Source organism: Vanrija pseudolonga, chromosome 3 (genome assembly GCF_020906515.1).
Source record: "Vanrija pseudolonga chromosome 3, complete sequence".
NCBI classification, from domain to species: domain Eukaryota; kingdom Fungi; phylum Basidiomycota; class Tremellomycetes; order Trichosporonales; family Trichosporonaceae; genus Vanrija; species Vanrija pseudolonga.
In genome coordinates this window covers 3659718-3680436 of record NC_085851.1, presented here as the reverse complement: position 1 = coordinate 3680436, position 20719 = coordinate 3659718, and the positions used below count along the sequence as shown (strand labels likewise).

General features: G+C 59.3%; 8 protein-coding genes across 8 annotated transcripts; 5 read left to right on the top strand and 3 right to left on the bottom strand.

The window, feature by feature from the left end:
- Nucleotides 1–264: 264 nt before the first annotated feature.
- TEL1 (Serine/threonine-protein kinase TEL1) lies at nucleotides 265–9809 on the top strand (the record flags this gene model as incomplete). The annotated part of the gene is made up of 11 exons (XM_062771514.1): nucleotides 265–538; nucleotides 578–1536; nucleotides 1574–3025; nucleotides 3061–6315; nucleotides 6353–6978; nucleotides 7015–8515; nucleotides 8557–8768; nucleotides 8808–9135; nucleotides 9173–9363; nucleotides 9403–9608; nucleotides 9649–9809. The coding sequence occupies 11 exons, from the start codon at nucleotides 265–267 to the stop codon at nucleotides 9666–9668; spliced, it is 9024 nt and encodes a 3007-aa protein (XP_062627498.1). The 3' UTR covers nucleotides 9669–9809.
- Nucleotides 9810–9917: 108 nt separating this feature from the next.
- On the bottom strand, nucleotides 9918–11934 carry CDA_1 (Chitin deacetylase). The gene is made up of 2 exons (XM_062771513.1): nucleotides 11551–11934; nucleotides 9918–11364 (listed from the first exon to the last, which is right to left on the bottom strand). Exons 1-2 carry the CDS (start codon nucleotides 11679–11681, stop codon nucleotides 10113–10115), a joined length of 1383 nt encoding a protein of 460 aa, XP_062627497.1. The 5' UTR covers nucleotides 11682–11934; the 3' UTR covers nucleotides 9918–10112.
- Nucleotides 11935–13233: 1299 nt separating this feature from the next.
- On the top strand, nucleotides 13234–14277 carry RPL33B (60S ribosomal protein L33-B). Its single transcript, XM_062771512.1, has 3 exons — nucleotides 13234–13269; nucleotides 13574–13712; nucleotides 13962–14277. Exons 2-3 carry the CDS (start codon nucleotides 13575–13577, stop codon nucleotides 14142–14144), a joined length of 321 nt encoding a protein of 106 aa, XP_062627496.1. The 5' UTR covers nucleotides 13234–13269; nucleotide 13574; the 3' UTR covers nucleotides 14145–14277.
- A 295-nt stretch (nucleotides 14278–14572) lies between these two features.
- On the bottom strand, nucleotides 14573–15556 carry LOC62_03G004985 (uncharacterized protein). The gene is made up of 2 exons (XM_062771511.1): nucleotides 15122–15556; nucleotides 14573–15078 (listed from the first exon to the last, which is right to left on the bottom strand). Exons 1-2 carry the CDS (start codon nucleotides 15548–15550, stop codon nucleotides 14620–14622), a joined length of 888 nt encoding a protein of 295 aa, XP_062627495.1. The 5' UTR covers nucleotides 15551–15556; the 3' UTR covers nucleotides 14573–14619.
- Nucleotides 15557–15724: 168 nt separating this feature from the next.
- MED4 (Mediator of RNA polymerase II transcription subunit 4) lies at nucleotides 15725–16599 on the top strand (the record flags this gene model as incomplete). The annotated part of the gene is made up of 3 exons (XM_062771510.1): nucleotides 15725–16076; nucleotides 16121–16321; nucleotides 16359–16599. 3 exons carry the CDS (start codon nucleotides 15725–15727, stop codon nucleotides 16484–16486), a joined length of 681 nt encoding a protein of 226 aa, XP_062627494.1. The 3' UTR covers nucleotides 16487–16599.
- mak16 lies at nucleotides 16581–18017 on the bottom strand. Its single transcript, XM_062771509.1, has 6 exons — nucleotides 17956–18017; nucleotides 17871–17905; nucleotides 17805–17825; nucleotides 17425–17751; nucleotides 17043–17388; nucleotides 16581–16993 (listed from the first exon to the last, which is right to left on the bottom strand). The coding sequence occupies exons 1-6, from the start codon at nucleotides 17959–17961 to the stop codon at nucleotides 16703–16705; spliced, it is 1026 nt and encodes a 341-aa protein (XP_062627493.1). The 5' UTR covers nucleotides 17962–18017; the 3' UTR covers nucleotides 16581–16702.
- A 275-nt stretch (nucleotides 18018–18292) lies between these two features.
- Nucleotides 18293–19194, top strand: FMP32 (Protein FMP32, mitochondrial). The gene is made up of 4 exons (XM_062771508.1): nucleotides 18293–18390; nucleotides 18447–18655; nucleotides 18708–19086; nucleotides 19133–19194. Exons 1-4 carry the CDS (start codon nucleotides 18330–18332, stop codon nucleotides 19174–19176), a joined length of 693 nt encoding a protein of 230 aa, XP_062627492.1. The 5' UTR covers nucleotides 18293–18329; the 3' UTR covers nucleotides 19177–19194.
- Nucleotides 19195–19974: 780 nt separating this feature from the next.
- On the top strand, nucleotides 19975–20714 carry LOC62_03G004981 (uncharacterized protein). The gene is made up of 2 exons (XM_062771507.1): nucleotides 19975–20360; nucleotides 20400–20714. The coding sequence occupies exon 1, from the start codon at nucleotides 19980–19982 to the stop codon at nucleotides 20358–20360; it is 381 nt and encodes a 126-aa protein (XP_062627491.1). The 5' UTR covers nucleotides 19975–19979; the 3' UTR covers nucleotides 20400–20714.
- Nucleotides 20715–20719: the final 5 nt, after the last annotated feature.

Below are 20719 nucleotides of genomic sequence, written 5' to 3'. Positions count from 1 at the left end.
CGCGTTGGACTTTGGGACAAAGTGGAGGGAGACCGCCTTGTGCACCTCAGACTTGTGCCAACAACATTATCATCCTCAACATCGTCTACAACGCAACAAGACGAGTACTGACGCGGCTGGAACCGTCCTAGAGCAGCCCTCCGCGTCAATATCGTACCCTGCGCATACTCCTTCTTTGACCCTCGACTCTTCCCCACGCCCGACGCGCCCCTTCCTCCCCATCACCCACCCCGCGTCCATGTTCCCCCGGCGGCCAACACAAACATGAACACGGTCCCGGGCTTGAGCTCGGCGCTCAAGAGCTACGAGTCGGACAAATCCACGGAGCGCACCCGTGGCCTCGCGGAGCTGCGCGAAATCTTCAGCAACCGCGAGAACGTCGATCAGTTCAACAAAGGCGCGTCGAAGCACGGTGGCGAGGGCTGGGTCAGTTTCTTCCAGTGCCTTTTCCAGGCTGTAAGCTTGGAGAAGAAGGGAGCTATCAAGGAAGCTATTCAGAATGATAAAAAGACAGCCGCGCAGAAGCCGACGAAGACGGGTGAGTTGGGAGACTCGAAGACAATTTGACACCCCATAGCCGCCAACCGCCTCGCGGCCTCCGTTTCGTTCGTCCGATACATGGCAGAACGAACCGTTCAAATCCTCTCAAGGAAGCCGTTCCTCGCGCTGTTCACACACATGTCAACGCTGCTTGTGCACGATGACAAGATGTACGAGCCCGTCGCCCGCGACTACCTAAAGGCGCTTCGCAGCCTGCTGCGCTACCCACCACACCTGGAGCACCTCGACCCAGGAGGATGGCAGACGCTGATGGGGATTTGCTGGTCTTCCCTTCTTGGTGAACGGGTGTCCATAGAAGACACCTGGGCCACCAACAACAACGACGGGTTTGAAGGAACAAACTCTTCCGCTTCAATCTCCGCGTCGGTCGCCAACGAAGTCATTGGACTCATCCCTGTCCTCTTATCAAGCTCGCGAGCGCCACTCAACGCAATACTTTCACGGGCCGGTAATGACCAGGCAACCCTCGGTCTTCACATCCTGCTCAAGATCCATGATTACCTCGCTCAAGTTCCCCAGCAAACCACCGTCCCTCCCGAAATTGTACGATCACTCAACCTCGTGCTTGCCGAGCTCGAGCTCAACAACAAGGAGGGATTCACCGCAGCGTCACTCAAACTCTTCCCCCAGCTCGCCAATCTGTGGACTTCGCGAAACAAGGGTGATTTGGCCCTGCGGGAGCAGCTCCTTGTCGGTATGCGTATCATGCTCCCATTCGTCACACATCAGTCTGTGTCAGACGACCATAAGAGCACGGTTAGGGAGTCAATGACCAGGATTCTTGATTCGCTGCCCAAGGAGGCCGTCTCCAAGGGCTCCATCAAGCCCCTCGACTTGGATGTGCTACGATTTGGTCCAATAACCACCAACCCTGGCCCATTCCAGCTGACTACCCTCACGGCTGGATTTGGGTTCGACACCCAGCAAGCAATCAACTGGGCCGCTATTGAGCTGTATGCGGCGTGCTACTACCAAGTAGGTACCACAGTTCGCTCCCCTCTAACGTTATCAGACATATGAATCCTTCCGAGCACCGCCAAGCACGACGCCGAGCCGATCTGAGCGCGGCCCGTCAAAGCGACAGAGGACGGAGAACGCCCTGGCCGCACTCCTACGTACGACCACAGCCGGTCTGCAACAAACACGCCTACTGGCCTGTCAGGTCCTGGTCTTCTTCCTCGACAGGCACTGGGCCGACATTCAGAGTGACACCCAGGCCGAGATCCGAGACAAGCTTCTCGACCTTCTCGATGACGAGGAAAGCTCTCTACAGGAATGGAGCTTTGCAGGTCTCGCAACTCTCGCCCTCATCGACGACGCCACAGACGCCACACCAACCACCTTGCTCCCAGTCACTCCTTCCGTCCTCGCCTCGCGCAGGAAGCACGAGCAATCGGCATGGGAGCGACTGTGGGCCCATGCCATCAGGAAGACATCGGCCGAGTCGGTATCACGCGTTGCCTGCTTCGCTGCCAATGTCGTTTTGCAGACGTCCAAGGTCGACCACACACGCATCCTCCGCGACGTTCACACTCTGTTGAAAAACGTCGATATTCAAGGACCAACCGGAGTCTTTGAATCTGCCTGCTCGTTCCTCGCCAACTGCGTGCTGCAGGTTCGTGCCGACGTTGGACTATATTCGGCCAACTTGGAGGACAAGGTACTCGACTGGTTTACCAAAACGTACGCTGTGGACGCCAGCGGCCGTGCTCGCTCCCGTCTCGGATCTGCGACTCCGGCCAACATTATCGCCCTCCTCGGGGCAATCTGCAACTTTGCACCCACCACTGTCGCGGATACAACAATCACAGAGCACCTACCAGAGTGCACAATCGTCAGTCATATGCTCAACGAGGCGGAAACGGACCCTGTTCGACGGACAATCCTCTATGGCACCATGCCCGGCATTCCCACTCCGGCATCGGCATCGGCATCAGCCCCAGCCACCGTCACCCATCCAACGGACGTAGAGAACCTTCTCTTCATGCAGGGTCGACCCCGCAAGCTTTCCAACTCCTTGGGGCAAGCCCTTGTCACGGTGACGAAAGAATGGCAGCACAGCGATCGCCCAACATTAGTGACTCCTGAGCGCCTTCGCAAGAGCATCGACCTGGTCGTCTTGGCGTTTTTGTTCCAAGCAACCATCCAGGCAAACGGACTTCGTCCAGACTCTGATAAGTGTTTGGTGCCTGCCGCAGAATTGCTGGAGAGCCTGGTTCCCCACCTTTCTCGTGAGTCGACCAACACGTCGGCCCAACTGCTGGCATGGCGAGGATTTGCACCACTTTACGACATTCAGATCGCCGAGCCGCCGACGTGGCCCATCTTGCTCAAGCCAGAGTCAACCTCGGGCATTCGCCGAGACATTCTCCCACCTGAACGATACGCCAGCTTCATGCCTGATGAAGAAGAACGGCCCGACCCCAATGCCGATCTCTTGTCCATCCTGTGGCAGAGGCCAGAGGTGCGTGACCAAGAAAACCTCGAGCTGATCCCCAGACTTCAGCAGTCCTCGGCAAGATCATTCAGGCCAGCAACGCGACCTTGGCCGAGATCCTCAAACGCTCTGCCGGTGCAGCGTCGGCGACTATTGGCGGCGATGACGACGACTTTGGTGCCATCCGCAACGCGGATAGCGATGCCGTTCCTCAGTCCATTGAGGCCAAGGAGGCGCAAAGATCAACCGAGTCACTGTTGAAAGCGCTGGTCGATTTTCGACTTCGAGGTGCCATGTTTGCACAATCGCCACGACGACCAAGGGGTGACAATGCGCTCATCAACTCATTCTTGACCGCCGATGCCGGCAGCTTTGTGCAGCTCGGCCTTGCAATCTGTCAAGCGATGCAAGACGGCAGCTTGAAAATTACCGTGGAGGCTGTCGATTTCATCATTGCCGATATCTGGGAACGACTGGAGACCTATGCGTTCAAACGGGACGGCGATCTGGTGCGGCTGGCAGTCGTGTTTCTGACAAGGACGATTAACATTTGGTTGTCACCTGAATCAGGTTTGACCAAGCAGGCTATCGAGCTTGCCCGGTTTCTTGTTGAAACAAGTGCCGATGGCAAGGTTACATCATGGCCGGCTCGACTGAGCATACTCGTCTTCATTGACGAGTACCTCGACTACGACCCCTCCTACACGGCGTGGCAGCAACAGCTCGGGGAGACCGACGAAGCAGACGTCCAAATGGGAGGCGTGTACCCTTTCACCTGGGGTCCTCTCACGCATATTCAAGACGCCCTGCTTGACGCCGACACTCGTGTCCGTTTCCGTGCTTCGTCATCCGCAGCGGGACTTCACTACCTTCCAGACTTGTCCGAGGAGCGAAAAAAGGCCATGTACCTCAACACCACCGCTAAGGAACCAGCGAACGGTTCCTGGGACGTCTCCTTGACCTTCCTTCTCTGGAAGCTCAACACTTGCATCGCCAGCGCCCAGCTCCGATCATCAACCATCTTTCATCTCTACGAGATTGCCGACTTTGCTCGTTGCAACCTTCCTTATCTTCAACCTGGACTGGAAGCTGTCGCTCATCGCTTGGGCCTCGAGTCGCTCAAGCCTCTTTACTCGGCCCATGCTAATATCATCGTCTTCAACCAGCTTATCAGCGGACAGTTACCTCTCGGCCTTCCGCCGGCTGTGTACGGTTGCAGTACAAGGAAAGAAGTTGCTCAGCTTCTCCTCGACACCGTCGGCCCAAAGATCATGTGGGCGGGGGCCGGCGACGCCGACGTCCAATCCATGGCCTTTTTTACTGCGCTGTGTGATGCTTCTTCAGTGTCCGAAGACTCGGCGCGGGGAAAGTGCTTTCCATTAGCTGCAGCTGTCGCAACTGCTCGTACCGTGGGTTCCGAGTACGAAGAGCACAACGAGTCTCCACCCGAGAGCCAAATGCTCCAAAAGCGCGTGGAAGAGGTCATTTCCACCATTCCGGTTCCCAGCGGAGCCACAGCGATCAATCTCGTCTCAAACAACATTGAAACCGTCGTCGCCTCCCTGTTCACTCTCCTCAGCATGGCTGAGACCAATGAAAAGGTTGCGGAGACGATTCAAGCCATCGATTCGCGACGTGGCACGAGTGGCTCAGGCGACGTCTTCCTTCAACTCATGGCATTTGGCCCCCGTGGCGGCGACGGTGCACCCCCAGTCCTCGATCCAGCAGAGGCAAGCTATGGCGTGCTCCGAACGCACAGTATTCTCAGACTACTCTTCAAGTCCATGTCCAAGAGAAAGATGCTGTTCGACGGTCTTGTCCGCCTCTTCCATTCAATCCACCAAGCTTTCCTGGTCAATGAGCAACATCGCTACCTCCGCGCGATCGCTGTCCTCGTGTCCTTGTACCGCAAGGATTTGTCCAAACCAATGGTCCTTCACCTCTTCCTCCGCAACATGATCGATCTGCTCTGCAAAGATGACATTAGTGCCATCGTTCTGTCCATGCTCCAATGGGCATTTGACGTCGTAACCGACAGCGGGAGCGCACCGCCGCATCTCGACGACATTCTCATCAGCCTCGGATCGTCCTACGTCAAACTCAAGGCTTCACCGCGGCATGCTGATGTTGCCTCGCGCATAGAGTCATGGGTCGCGGAAAAGGCTTCGGAATGGCAAACCTCCGAGGCGACGAAGACCACCCTACAAGGAGTGCTAATCTTCTGGCCCAAAGAACTGTCTTCACACTACCAGAAGATTGCGGAACCCGACTTTTCCCACCTATCCGCCATTGCTGAGCGCCCAAATGTCAACGACCCAATGACTCTGTGTAAGAGACTTGCTGCCTCTATCTCAGGGGCCAAGGCCGAGATGCGGACCGAGTTCCTCACCTCGACATTCTGGCATATCAAGAAGCAGTTGAACGCTAGTCAGTGGGATCGGGATGGAGCCATGGCCTTCCTCGACCTGCTGTACTTGGCCAACGGTGAGGTGCATGCCCCTTCTCTGCAAGCCATCAAGTCTCTCAAGGGACCCCTGCCGGCGGGCACCAAGCGCCAGCGCGATAACATGGACGCCATGCTCAGGGTGATGGTGATCGACAGGGTAATCAAGCACACGCAGGACCAAGACTACCGCCTCCGCAAGACTGCCTTTGAGGTGCTGCAAATGAGTGTCTGTGATCTCCAGTCAACTTCCGACCAAATCGGCGGCCTTCCTCCGCAGCTGGATGACGTTTTCCAATATTTGGTGCCCACTGCTCGCCCCCCTGCAACGGCGGATGTCAAGATCAATATCCTGGGAGACGAAACAGCAGGGTGGATCACCAAGGCTAAGCGATACGAGCTGTGGGCCGGAGACCTGGCTCTGCTTTTGGCGTCACTTGCGTCGGTCGACGATCCCTTCTACGCCGGCCTGCGCCCTCTCCTCCAGACCAAGGGTAAAGAGGCAACAGACTTGCTTCCCTACCTCGTGCAAGCCACATTGACCTGCGGAGCGACCACACACAATGAGGATACTGCCCATCGAGTCAAGGTCCTGACCGACCATTTCACACAAGTCCTCCAGTCTTTGGGTGCTGCTGTTGAAACGCTGGAAATGATCATCCAGATTGTTCTCCACTTGCGCAACTTTCAGCCGCCGTACGCCACCGGCGAGCTCTCGTACAACCAATGGCTCAACATCGACCCGCTCGTTCTTAGCGAGGCTGCTGGACGGTGTGGGGCATTTGCGAGTTCCCTGCTGTTCCTCGAAATGGCCAACGACTATCCCCGAGACAACTCGCCGGGTTTAGATTTGTCAGATGCGAGGGTACAAGCGGTAAGTGAAACGCCTCGAGGGCCACTGACTCTTCTAGGTCATGTACTCGGTCTACAGCAACGTCGAAGACCCTGATGGTTTCTATGGTATTCAAAACAACAATGTCATGGACTCTCTCCTCCGTCGACTCAAGCATGAAGGCGAATCCTTGAGGGCCTTTGGATACAATGTTGCCAACTTTGAGGCTTCATATCCGTCCAAGGGATCACGAGAGCCCCTGCGTGAAGCGGTTCGCAACTTTCACGACCTGGGGTTCAACAGCCTCGCGGGCAATGTCATCAAGGCACTGCCACGTACAGAAGCCGACTCGGGCCAATCCTTCCTCGAACTCGCATGGCGCATGGGCGACTGGGATGTCCCGCTCAACAACGACGTGGCTCAGACCTCGGAGGGCCGCTTCTACAATGCTCTACGATCGGTTCACCGCGAAATGGACTACGACACTGTGCAGGCATCCATCGACGCGGCCGTTCAATCAGAAATGGCTTGCTTGCAGTCCATTGGCATCGAACGCATGACAGAAATCAAGAAGACAACCCTGAATCTTCTCTGCCTTCGTGATATCGCTCGATGGACTTCGAAGAACATGCGGCGCTCCATCGATTCACGAGACTTTAATGGCGCAATGTTGAATGACTATGTGGACCTGAGCTCATCGTTTGAGTGAGTACACCTGGTCGCAAACCGACTAACACTTAGGTTCCCAACTGCCGAGCGGCTTACCGCAACGCGACTGTCGATGATCAGGTCGGCCGCAGAGCGCGAAAGCAAGAACCAGTTTGGTGACCTGCAGTCGGACGAGCTCAAGGGCCAGAGGAGGCTCGAAGTGTCCTGTCACCTGCGGTTGAGTGAACTCGCGCGCAAGGAAGGAAGCCTCCAAGCATCTGTGAACGCCGTCACTTCGATTCGCCAACTCGAAAACTCGATTCGACAAGGGACGTTCTCGGATCAAGCCCAAGACGAGTTCAGCCAAATGCTTTGGGCCCAAGGAGAACACTCCCTGGCAATTCAACACATTGCAAGCTTATCCGCCGCTCTGACGGTTCAGTCGTCAAGCAGCAAGGTCAAGTCGACGGTGGAGGAGTACCAGCGCCGGGCTGTGCTTCTGGGACGATCGGCCCACTGGAACTCTCTTGCCAGGCTCAAGTCTGCGGAAGAGATCAAAACCATGTTTACCCAGGCCACAGATTTGGCCAACAAGGGCAAGGCTCATGCAAAGGAGCAAGCCAAGCTCGCCCACGACTTTGCCGCGTTCGCCGATCACCATTATGGCGTCTTGTCCCGATCACCAGAGCTTGAACGTCTCAAGTCGTTTGTGGACCGCAAGCAAGATGCCATCCAGCGGCTAGATGCTAGCCTGCAGGCTACCCCTGGAAGCACTCGGCACAAGATGGACAAGGATCAGCAAGAGCTAGAGGAAGAGCGCAAGGCCAAGCGTGACTTGGATTTGGAGCTTCAGCGGTACTTGCAAAACTCGCTCAAGTACTACGCCGCCGCCATCTATCTGAGCGACGACTTCGATGATTCAATCACGCGCCTGACGTCCATTTGGCTCGAACACAGTACCAACGAGGCGGCAATGACATCCTTTGCCCGGTCCCTCAATCACATCCCCTCGCACAAGTTCATCTTCCTTGGCCCGCAGCTCGCAGCGCGCCTCTACCGGCCCGAGACCCCCACAACGTTCAACTCCATTCTCAACGGGCTGATGCTGAGGTTGGGCCAGGATCATCCTTACCACATCCTGTACCAAGTGATCACCCTGGCCTACCCCTCGACGAGCTCTCGCCGAACGTCGGCTCCTGTCTCACAAGAACCCCGCGCTAGTGCGGCTGCCGAGATCATGGAGAAGATCAAGAACGACACCAAGAAGACCATGGCCCAGGAAGCTGGCAAGAACATGACCACTTTTGCCAATGCCGCGGTTGCGTGGTGTTACAGCGACCACGACAAAAAGGTCACTGGCGAACGCCCAAAGCCTGGGCAGAGCCTTACCATGTCCTCTTCCAGTCTGCTCGCCCATTGCAAAGGGCTTCCCATCCCGGTCGCCACAGCTGTGCCTCCAGTGGACCTCACGCGCAAGTACGACCGCATCCCAACGATACAGGGCTATGACCGACAGTACAAGTTGGCGGGTGGTGTCCACCGACCAGCCATCATGTCCGTGATTGATACACTGGGCCAAAAGCATGTGCAACTGGTGAGTCACGCTCCTGCCACAATGATGCTAACTTGAACCAGTTCAAGGGTGACGACGAAGTGCGCCAAGACGCAGTCATGGAGCAGGTGTTCGAGTTGACGAATCGACTGCTTCAACGGGATCGCCGGGCAGCTGCTCGGAGCCTCACCTTCCGCACCTACACCGTCGTGCCGTTGGCGGAGCGATCTGGTATTATCGAGTTTGTCGGCAACACGATGGCTATCGGAGAATGGTTGAAGGACGCACACTCGCGGTAAGCATATCTGCAAGTGACGCAATTCTAATCCCACAGCTACCGCAAGGGCATTGACACGTCGCAAGATGTTATGCGAAAGAGCTTGGAGAAGATCCAGAGCGTCGACTGGGCATCGCCCAAGATGGTTCAAGTGTACCAGGACAAGATGGCGTCGTTCAAACCTGTCATGCGGCATTTCTTTACGGAGAAGCGACGCGAGCCTCTCGCATGGTTCACCATGCGGCTAAACTATGCTCGCAGTGTGGCTGTGACATCGATTGTGGGCTACATGGTTGGCTTGGGAGACCGCCACTGTTCCAACATTTTGATCGACACGGAGACTGGCGAGTTTGTGCAGATTGACTTTGGCATCGTATTCGATGAGGTGAGTTGGGCTTGTTGGTCTTGGCTGACTGTTACAGGGCCAGAAGCTGCGTATTCCTGAAAAGGTGCCCTTCCGCCTCACCAACGATGTCGTCGATGGCCTGGGCATCTCGGGGGTGAATGGCACGTTCCGTCGCTGCTCGGAACAGACACTTCGAGTTCTCCGTGACTCGTCGGAACTGATTCTCACGGTTCTCGAAGTGTTCAAGCACGACCCTCTCTACTCCTGGTAAGTAAGATTGCCCTTGAACCTCCTAACAATGTGCAGGACTGGAGACGCAGGAAAGATGAGGCGTGCACAGGGTGGCGGCCGCGTGGACCCCGGGCAGCAATCGACCACGGGACAGGACAAGGCCGAAAAGGTCCTGTCTCGCATCAGGCTCAAGCTTGGCCGCACACTGAGCGTAGAGTATGCTGTGAATCAGCTCATTCAGCAAGCACGTGATGTTGAGAGCCTGGCGAAGATATTCATTGGTAGGTCGAGTCGGGTGAGGAATCGACTGACTTGTGGCAGGATGGCAATCGTGGCTGTGAGAAAGGTTGTAGGAACTAGAAACAAACACCCAGCATTAGATACCCGGAGGCGCTCGTCCCTTGTAGCTACACCGTGCTGTGTTAAATGCATAGTACACAAAGATGGCCCAGAGGGGCACACGCGCACACGAGGATCGCCAGCACTCGGGTTCCGTGAGGATCGGCGCGCAACCTCATCGCGCTGTTTGGGACTTTCGCAAGACCATAGAGTCGCATTGCGGTAAAGAATGAATGCGAATGAGTGCAAGTGTGCGAGTGCATGAGTCCATCAGGGTACGTGTGCCAAGGCGACTAGGGGATAGTCTGGGAGGGGTAGTATTGGATGTGGGGGGCGGGAAGCCGGCCAAGAGCTCCGATGCAGGTTGTGCGATGCGACGGCGTCCAAAAAGAGTAGAGCAAAATGAGAAGAGGGGGAGTAATGTTCACATATTAAGGACTGCCTGCTTAGGCAGCGAAAGCAACGGCACCAGCAACAAAGGCAAGGGCAACGACAACCGATGCAGTCGAGAAGCGCGACGCTCCACTGCCCTTGTTGGAGACGGAGGGGAGGGCTGAGTTACCGGCGGAAACTGGTGCGGCCGAGGTGGCAGCCGAGCCCGTGGTGATGGTAGGGGCAGCGGCGGTGCCAGTGCCAACAGTGGCCTGGAATACAGGGGCGGTTCCGGAGTGCTTGAGGGTCGCGGTCGCGTTGGCCGAGGTCTCAATGTAGGCCTCCGAGTTGGGGAGACCGAGACACTGGATGATCGAGGCAAACTTGTACTTGTTGGCCTTCTCGGCAAGGGGGATAAAGTAGCCGACGGCGAGGTCAACAGTGGACTGGTACAGGTCGTGCTCGAGGACAATGAACCCAGTGTTGAGCTTGGGCACATAGGTGTTCAGGATGGCCTCAAACTTGGAGACGGCCGAGGGACCAGTAGCCTGGCCGCCGGGAATGTTCCAGTCGGTGGTGTCAAAGGTGGTACGGACGCCGTTCTCAGTGTACTGGGTCCACATGATGGGGGTGAGGCCGAGCTGGGCGGCAATGGCGCGGACACGGTCGTCAATGTCACCATAAGGAGGACGGAAGGTGTTGGGGGTGATACCGATGACGTCCTTGATGGCCTTCTTGGTCCAGGCGAGCTCGGCAACAATCTGCTCGTTGGAGAGCTTGGTGAGGGAGGCGTGGGACCAGGTGTGGATAGAGATCTGGTGGCCAGTCATGTACTCGGCGACAACCATGTCAGGGCGCGAGACGACACGCGAGCCGACGACGAAGAAGGTCGACTTGTAGTTCTTCTCGTTGAGGTAGTTGAGCAGGAGGGGAGTGTAGGGCGAAGGTCCGTCGTCGTACGAAAGACCCCATGTCAGCTTGTCGGGGCAGCTCTGGATGTCGGTGTCACGGGTGCAGCCACCGCAAGTCCACCAACAACGAGTGGGGTCGGCGGCGGCGGCAGGCGAGCCACCGCACGTGCCGTCCGTCGGCGTAAAGTTGGGAACCTGGGCCCAGTTGATTGATGCAACCCATGCCTTGACCTGGGGCGAGTCGATCGGGGGGATCTGGTCCAGAGGGGGGTAGCCCTGGGCGACGGCATTGCCGGCGACAAAGGTGGGGATGGGGGCGGCACCCGAGATGGTGGGACTGGCACCAAAGGCAAAGGTGTTGGTGATGGCCTGGGTCGGGCCTGGCGGAGCGCCAGAGGTGAGGGCGGAGAGTGGTCTGGGTTATGTTAGTGTCGCATAGACGCGAATAGCAGCGAATTTGAACGCCAGCAACGCGCGGTGGAACGGCAAGGCGTCAGGTTTCAGATGAGGTCCTTCCAGAGGTTCCGCGAGATGTTTGGCGGTCACCAATCCACCGCTCGCGCCCGCTACTCACACACGGCCTCGACGAGTCATGACTTACGGGACAACAAAGCCCAGTGGCCCGGTGGCCGCGGACTGGGGGATGCTCGGGTCGACCGCGACGGATGGTGCGACCTGCGCGGCGGCAAGGGAGGCGAGGGTGAGGAACAAGCTGGCGATAGCGACGACCATTCTTGGCTTGCGCTGATGGAGGGGGAGGGGCGGGGGGAGGGAGAGGGCAAGTAGTGTAGGGTTGAAGAAGCAGAGGTGTCGTGAACGAATGTAGTGGCGATGCAGTGCCAAGAGGGTGTCTCTTCACTTTATCAAGAGCAGTGATGAGATGATTGCGAATAGGACAACGGCGTCGAGGGGCGTTGCGAAGAAGCGTAAGCGTAAACGGAGGACAGGTATGTCAAGGCGGTGGGTGGGTTAGGTTGAAGTAAGATGAGAGGCGAGATGGGCAAGTATACAAGTTGAGTGTGTTGGGATTGCTGGCCGACCTGGACTGGTGCAAGGGCCTGCTCTGGTGGTGGTTCAACCAACTCGGGCGAGACCGTGGTCGTGATGAGCGGACCGTAAGCAGCCAGGCATCCGCGTCAGATGTCAGGAGTCAGGTCGCACCACGAGGCCAGGAGCATTATGCGCTTCGGCCTCCGTATCCCAGCCGACTTGTCGAGCCGACGCACCGGGCCTTCCGTGTTGGCATTGGCGTTGGCGTTGGCGTTTGGGTCAAGTATTCCTTCATGGAGCGTCAGAGTGTCAGTGGCACCGAGCGAGCAACGCAAAAGCCAGGGACGCCGCCAAGACTTTGACGCGTCAGGGCGCGCCGTGGCTGTTGCTGCTGCTGCTGCGCATGCCGTCGGCACTGGAGGCGCGTGCTTCTCAACGTCGTGCCTTGGACCCAGTAGTGGTTATTCTGCCCACCATTCCAACAAGGCAATGACGACGGGTGTGGACAACCGGATACCAACTCATCGCAACACACCGCCGCAACTGCGGCCCAGTAGAGATCTCCAGTGCCGAGCGTCTTGCCGACGCAGTAAGCTGTACCATCAGTCGGCACAACGCATCCCTCACCTCCCGGGCCCTCTCGAAATAGCAAACAACACTCCACCCCTTCCAAGCCTCAGGGGACTCGTGCGCCAGCGCCGCCGCGGGCCCTTGCGCAACGGTCACCATGACCCACGCGGAGTTATGCAGCGCAGGGAGCAATTGACACTAGGACCGGCTTGGCGACAAGAACCCCGTCGATGCGCAGCATGGCGGCAGTGGGGACATGGGTGGGTACGATGGTCGTGTGGCAAATTATCGCTGGGGCACGATTGAGGCTGTGGCGGCTGGTACTTACACCGGTACACTACACCGTCAGCACCCGAGTCGACACGAGTGCGCTCGAGTCACCATGCAGTGCGGCCTTGATGCCAAGGACTCGAGTGGCAGCAGTCGCCGGTGTTTACCTTGATGCGTGCTCGCTATCCTGCAATGACCTGGTCTTGTCTCCCTTGGCGCCATCTAACGCCAGAAGACGAAGGTGAACGGAATCAAATTAAAGGCTGATGATGTAACAATAAATACTAACGTAAGCTCACGTGTCAAGTAGCCACAGTTCCTCCAAATCCCGAATCGCCGAGGGAGTTTCGACGGATTTTGGTCCCGTCCAACCTGGAGAAGCTGGCTTGGAGCAATGTGGGATGCCACCTCTCGCCGCGGCGGGTGGTCGATGGCTAGAGCTTTGCAGAGATCACGGAAACCCTCAACCATCAAGTCTCATCGCATCAAAGTGAGTAGCGACAGCGACGACAGCAGCGTCGACGACGACCCAGAACGGACAGAGGACAGGCGCTGACAGATCGCTCTTCAATCCCCGATTTGCCCGCTACTCGAATTTGCCGAAACTCGAAATCTCTGCTTGTTGACCCCGCCCGTGTCTTGTGCTCGCATCGAAACTTTCTCTCGACCTTGAACTCGTCGTCGTCGTACCGCCTACTCGATTGTGCTGTCCTCGCCGTTCTCGAAACTCTGCTCTTTCCCTTTCGCCTACTTTCCCTCTCTCTCAATCGCAAACCAACTCTCCCACCTCACAGAATGGGTTCGACTCGTCTTTACTCCAAGGGCCGCATCCTCGGACACAAGCGTGCCAAGCGCAACTCGTCGCCCAACCAGTCCTTGATCGCCATTGACGGTGTCGACACCAAGGAGGCTGCCCGTGCCTACCTCGGCAAGGTGAGGCGAGGCGTGTGAGGGGAGGGACGAGCACTTGGTCTGCGAGGAATGGAGGAGAGGGTAGCCGAGGAGGCTGGACGAGGAGGAGGGGACGACGAGACGAGGTGCCGCTGGCCACTGGAGAGGTGGAGACGGCCGTGGCATTGGCGTCCTTGTCCGCGTGTTCGCTCTCCTCGTATCCCTGGCGTGACGACCAAGTGCTCCCCCACCCCCCAACCCAACCAAGACCTACCACTAACAACCCCTCAGCGCGTCGCCTACGTCTACAAAGCCAAGCGTGAGATCAACGGCTCGCGTGTCCGCGTCATCTGGGGCCGCATCTCGCGCCCCCACGGCAACTCTGGCGTCGCCAAGGCCAAGTTCGCCACCAACCTCCCCGCCAAGGTCTTTGGCGCTTCGGTCCGCATCATGCTCTTCCCCTCGACCATCTAAGTGGTCGTCTGGAACGAACAACAACATCCCACCGTCTCTGTTCGGCCGGCCTCCTTCGGGGCCGGGCGAGCTTGCATAGCGCAGCCCCTGGGCCTTTGATACGAGAGAATGTATTTAGGGTCTCGCAGTTAGAGTGTGGTGATGGGGGTGGTCAGTCTTGTGGGTGGTGCAGGAGGGTGATGCGTAGGGGTGGTGTGTGGCACCGTGGCAGTGAGCGTGTACGTGACAGAGTGCTGGTGCCAGGCGATCGTTGCTGCTGCAGGCGCGGCCGTTGAACCCTCCACAGTGAGGACAGACATATACTGTACTGCGGCCGTGGCGTATAGTGACCGTGGCGGTCAGGCAAATGAGACACGGGCAGCCACGATTCTTGAACCAGCTACCCTCACCCTCCCGGTCGCGCGACACCCATCACACAATAACTGGGTACATGACACTATGAATGCTAATGATGCGAATGCTGCTGCAACGACTACTAGGCCTTGGCGGCGCGCTTGGCCGCCTTCTTGGCCGCCTTGATCTGCTTCTCCCTCTCGTCGAGGCTGAGAGCTGGGGCTGGCTTGCCGCCAGTACTCTTGCTCTTGGGCTTTGCTCCACCCGCTGCGCCCTTGGAGCCAGAGCTGGCCTTTGAGCTCGCCGACGGCGCGGGGCTGCCGGGGCCAGACGAAACCTTGGACCGCTTGCTGCTCCCCTCTGCGTCGCCCGCCGCGCGCTTGACCCCGCTCACCGACACGCCCTTCATGCTCGAGATGGTCGCGCGCAGCTTGTCCGCCTGCGACTGCTTCGGGGGCGCGGGCGCAGCCTTGTTCTTCCCCTTTGGTTTGGAGGGCGAGTCGAAGCCTGCTGGGCGGACGAAGCGCGCCGGCGCAGCGTCCTCGGGCTCCGGGGTAGCCTGCGCGGGCGCGCGCCGTGGGGGTGCGGGTTGCGGCGTCGTCTGCACGTTAGCTAATGCTCCGGCCCACAGCCCACACACTCACGTCGTCCCTCCGCTTTCCCTTGGCCTTCTTGACCTCGACGACCTCGCCGTCGCTGTCCACTCCCTCCTCATCGCTGTCCTCCGCCTCCTCGTCCTCCTCTTTGGGCTTGTCGCCGAACCCGCCGAACGCGCGCCGGCCGGGCGCCTCGTCCGCCACGAAGGGGAGATACGACGCGACAAAGTTGACTCTTGGGCGGGACGGCCCGGCGCCGGCGGTGCTCGTGCTTGCTGGCACTGCTGGCGCTGCCCGCCGCGACGGCAGGAACCACTTGGCGTCCTCCTCGGCCTGGTCGGTGCCCTTTGGCAGTGGTGGCGGCGCGGCGGGCGCTGGCGCTGGCGAGCCGCCGGCGGCGACAGACTCGTCCCGCGCCTTTGCGGCCGCAGCCCGCTGCATGAACTTGAGATTGAGGGTCCCGACCGAGAGCGACATGGTGTGGTAGTTGTGGTTGCTAAGGCTCGAAGGGTGTGAAGTCATCGATCTGTTGTGCTGAAATTGTGAGAGCGCGGAGATTGGCCCATGCCCGCAACCACAAGCACAACTGAGATTCAAGAGCACAACCACGACCTGAACGACTGCTTCTTCCTCTTCGTCCACACCACCACAATGACGCTCCCGCTCTCCGACCCGCCCATCCGCTCGGCCCTCCTCCTGGCCCTGTCGACGCAGAGCGCGCTCCTCAACGAGCTCTTCGCGGCGCTGCCGTCCAACTCGGCCGACGTGCCAGCACTCTACGGCAGTCTCGTCCAGTCGTCGGCCGCGCTCGACGGCCTCGCGCGCGACGCCGAGGAGCACCAGCGCCGCTGGGCGCGCCTGCAGGACAAGAAGCGCGAGGTCGAGGATCTGGAGCGTAAAGTCCGCTCGTTGGTACGCGACCTTGAGGGCGGACGGACAGAGCTCGAGGCGATGGTTTCTGAAGGGGAACGTGTACGGGATAACATTGACGCGAGTGAGAGAGGTGAGCTAGCTGGTGACGTAAATTGAGCAAGCTGACAACCGCAGATCCCGTCGGTGTGCCAGTGTTACTAGCCCACGCACACGCGCTGGCCCGCACCACGTCAGCGCCCGTCTCGTCGCTCCTGGCACCAGTGGAGCGCGCGCAGGCTGCGCCGTGGCCCAACGAGGCAGCCATGCGCCAGGGCCTGCTCTTCCAGCTCGAGGGCAGCATGAGCGGGGTGGGAGACGTCGGCGTCGTTGGTGAAGGTAGGCGAGCAGCTGGGGACCGCGCTGACGGCGGCAGAACAGGTGCCAGAGGAGAGGCACGAGGAGCGCCACGAGGTCGTGCAGGAGGACTCTGGGCGCAGATTCGACCCCAGCGCCGTGTTCCAACTCGACTTGGGCTCGGACGACGAGTCCGACGACGATTAGTACGAGTAGATGGCAGAAGTTGTGGCAGTGGAGGGGCCGGACAGCATGTGGTCGATCACAAACTCACACCCACGCCCCTCGGTCCCCAGACTCATCTCAGACCATGTTGTATGCATGCAGTGGTAGTACCGGAAGAATGCGCTGCCAGCGCACCAGATGAGATTACAGAGACGGGGTAACAGTACAGGGGTATCCAGGCCACGAGCTCCTCCCACTCTACCAGTTGTTGATCATCTCGCGCGACAGGGGCTCCGTCTCCATCTCGTACTCGACGTTGACGTGCGGCGCGCGCTTCTTGGCGCCACCCTTCTTCGGGTCCTTTGCTGGCGCCTTGCGCTTGGAGCCGGCCGCGGGGGCAGGGGCAGGCGCCTTGGGCTTCTTGGCCGGGGCCGGCGCCTCGTCCTCGCCGTCGTCGTCGCTGCCCTCGTCGTCCTCGTCCGACACCTCGAGGTCTGATGGGAACGCCTGGCCCTCGTCCTCGTCGCCGTCCGAGTCGAACTCGTCGAACTACAGTGTCAGCACATGTCCCACACGCACCGTCCACCACCGCGCTCACCTCGCTGCCAGAGTAGTCCTCGAGGTCGCCGACGTCCGACTCGTCGTCCGAGTCCTCGACGAACTCGCGGTCGCCGGCGCCGTCCTCCTCCCACTCCTCCTCGTCGAGCAGGCTTTCGTCGTCCTCCATCTCCTCCTCGAGCCGGCCCTTGCCCTTGTCCATCTCGAGGACCTGCCTCCACACGTCCTCGTTGACGTTGAGCGGCGTGTCGCCGTACGCCTTGGACCGCAGACGCTCGAGCAGCTCCTTCTCGATCGACTTCTCGAGCTTGGCGGCGGCGAGAGCCTTGCGCTCACGGGTAGCCTCACGCCTCTCGAGCTTCTTCTTGATACCGACGAGCTTGGGCCTGGGGTGTAAGCAACGTCACAGACACCACACTCACTGCTGCGTCATGCTCAAACGGCGCATCTTGATCAGGTACTGCGTGATCTTGGTGAGACGCTGCTTGCACTTGTGCGTGATGAAGTTGGGCCAGTAGATGAGCTCCTTGTCGATCTGCTCCAGCGCCTTGGTGTAGTTGTTGGACAGCTTGACACGCTCCCACAGGTTGGCGGGCGAGTGCGCACGCTCAATCGTCTTCATGTAGAGGTAGAGCACACCCTCCTTCTCGCGGACGGTCGCGTAACGGGAGTTGGCGAGCGGGCACGACTGGCGCGAGCAGAAACCCGTGAGGTTGTACTCATTGCGACAGAAGTTTTGAGTCACGGTCCTGGTAGGTGTCAGTACTGTGGTCTTGTCTGCCGACGCGACGCCGATGCTCACTTGACTTTGTACGAGCAGAACCTGCGAGGTTAGTGGCTGCCGCCGCACGAGCGTTTGTGAACTTACTGCTGGTTGATGACCTGCCAGATGACCTCGTCGGACTAGGGGGAGGGGTCAGAGAGTGCTTCTCATCACGGATCATTCTACTCACCTGCATGGTGCCGATGTCGTTGTCAAAGTGTAGTTGTGTTGATCGTAAGAAGTGACCGTGATGCAGCAATGACCTGCAGCAACACTCAAACTACCAGGTGGACCGGAAATTTCAACTGCCCTGGAGACATAGGCGCACTTTGAGATTAGGGAAAAGGCGCGGGAATGATTCGCGAGATTCCTGAGTGGCTCGCTGGCAAAAATTAGGCGTGCCGTAGATTACTGTAGTTGCCACCGTGGCTGTTCTCCGCGACGACGGGCCCGGATCTCGACGTGACAAGTGACAACCACGGAGACGACGGACACGCGCGCGTCGCTCTTGACATTACACTTTTGCATCGACCACCGCCTCACCCCCGCCCGCCACTCACTCCCATGGCCCTCAGTCTCCTCGCCATGCCCAGCACGTCGCGTGCCGGCGCCGCCCTCGCGCACGGTGAGCTCGGCGTGGTTTCAAGCCTGGATCGCGCACTGACACTAGCGCTGTCGCAGCCCTCCGTGCCGCCCCGCGCCGAACACTACACGTCACCCCGCGTGCCGCTGTCGCGCACTTTGACACACAGCTCCTCGTCGAGCGCCTGCAGAAGCACGGCATGACGCGCGAGCAGGCCGAGGGCGTCATGACTGTGCTTGCCGACGCTGTCGACGAGAGTGTGCGCGGTATGGAGGCCGGGCTGGTCAGCAAGGCCGAGCAGGAGAAGGTGGGTGGGCGGGCCTGGCCCTCAGTATCTGTGAGCTCAGCTGACCCTGCAGCAACGGTACACGCAAAACGTCGACTTTGCCCAGCTCAAGTCGGAGCTGCAGCTGCACGAGAAGAACGACCTGACGCTCATGAAGGCCGAGAACGACCGGCTGCTAGCCGACGTCGAGAAGCTCAAGCAGCGCCTGCGGGAGGAGGTGACGCGCACGCAGGCGGGCGTGCGGCTCGACCTCAACCTCGAGAAGGGGCGCATTCGGGACGAGTCGGCACAGCAGGAGCTCAAGATCAAGGAGGTCGACACGCGCATCGAGTCGGAGATTGCCGGCCTGCGCACGCAGATTGAGCAGGCAAAGTTTAGCATCCTCCAGTACCTCGTCGGTGTGGCGACTGGTTCGGGCGCCCTGCTGCTCGCGTACATGCGCATGATGGTGAGTGGGGCGTGGGTGGGAGTTGAGGTGGGTGAAACTGACTCGCGCAGCGGTAGTACAGTCAGTCGGCTATGGCCGGCCCGAGATCTTGTAGACGAATAGATGATGTACCCTCTTCTGTAACCGACGTCGTGCCGTGAGCTGGGGTCACCAGCTGTGTTGCCTTGGTTTCCCTCTCTGTGTGTCTTGAAGGGGAGGGGGTATGCCGAGCATAAGGGTAGTATGGTAGAACACCACATCTGTTGTTGTGGCAAGTGTGCTGGGCATCCCCGTCGACAGGGCGAGGGGTGCATGGCAGCAGATTCTGTCTTATGCTTGCCTCTGCTCCTCTTCGTTCTCTTCTCGGTTGGTGCACGGCGGTGTTTGCATCTCGTATTCGTGTTTGTAGAGCTGTTGAACGATGTGGGTTGGGTTCAACACCCTCGAGCATTCATTCCTAACCACGCAAGGCAGTAGTTCCCCACACATAGCCTCTCATGGCAGCAGCATATCAAACAACGAACCCATATGTATCCCCCAGATCCATCATTCGCACCCTCTCCAAAGAAGGAGAGAGCGTATACGAAGCCAACGTCCAGCCCGGGTCAAATCGCAGGAGGAGGAGCATAACTGTTAACCCACCAGCACGTCCCCGCAGCGACACGACAATCCATGCAGTACATAGATCATAGATCCAATACATTTACATCATATTCGGCGATGCATGGGCTCCCATCGACCGTTGTACAGGAGAGCGATGGCCGGAAGTGACCACGGCGTACAGTGACACGCCATTCTGCCACGCCACATTGCACTGAACTTCGTTCCAATCTGACCCCGCGCCGCGTCATGACGCCAGCAACCCAGAAAGCTGCTGTCAACAACGACCTCCATTCCACCACCCACACCACGACGACGATGAGCGCCCCCCAAGCCCCAGCAGCAGCCCTCACGCCAGCAGCCATAGCCTCCGACCTGCGCGCACTGCAGGCCCTCCCGCCGTCCGTGCTGGCCCAGCTGATCGACCCGTCCGCCCAGCCGGCGGGCGCGAACCCGCCGGACGCGGCAACGCAACTGAAGACGTACGCTGGCGCCGCGGAGCCCGGCGTCAGCGCGAGCCTGGGCGTCGCGCGCGCGTACGCGGCCGAGATGCGCGCCCAGGCTGAGCGCCTTGGCGCGCTTGGTGCCGTCGGCGGGGAGGACGACGCCGTCGGCGCGCGCCTGGGCGAGATCCGGGGCGCTGCCGACGAGGTGCGCGCCGCTGTGGAGGACTATGCTGCTGCCGTCGAGGGGAGGTAGCGTGAGTGCTGGCGTGCGGGGTGGGGCTGACCTCTGCAGCGGTGTGATGACTGGCGACACGGGACACGAGGCAACGACACGGTTGAGACGACACGACGAGGCGGCCCGCGCACATTGCCGTCAACGGCCACCACACATTGCGGGGTACTGCTGGGCCATACGCTGTGTGCGCTACACTGCTGCGATGCAGATACGTAACGTAGACGCACATGGGGGCACTGCCCCGAGGGCAGAGCACATACCTAGCCCAGCCGTCCAACCACCGCCGCCGCGCGGAACCACCACCTCAAGAGCCACAGGCCCTCGCTCGGCGCTACGCGCCTCGCCCACGCCCCGCCTGATACTACAACATGCATATG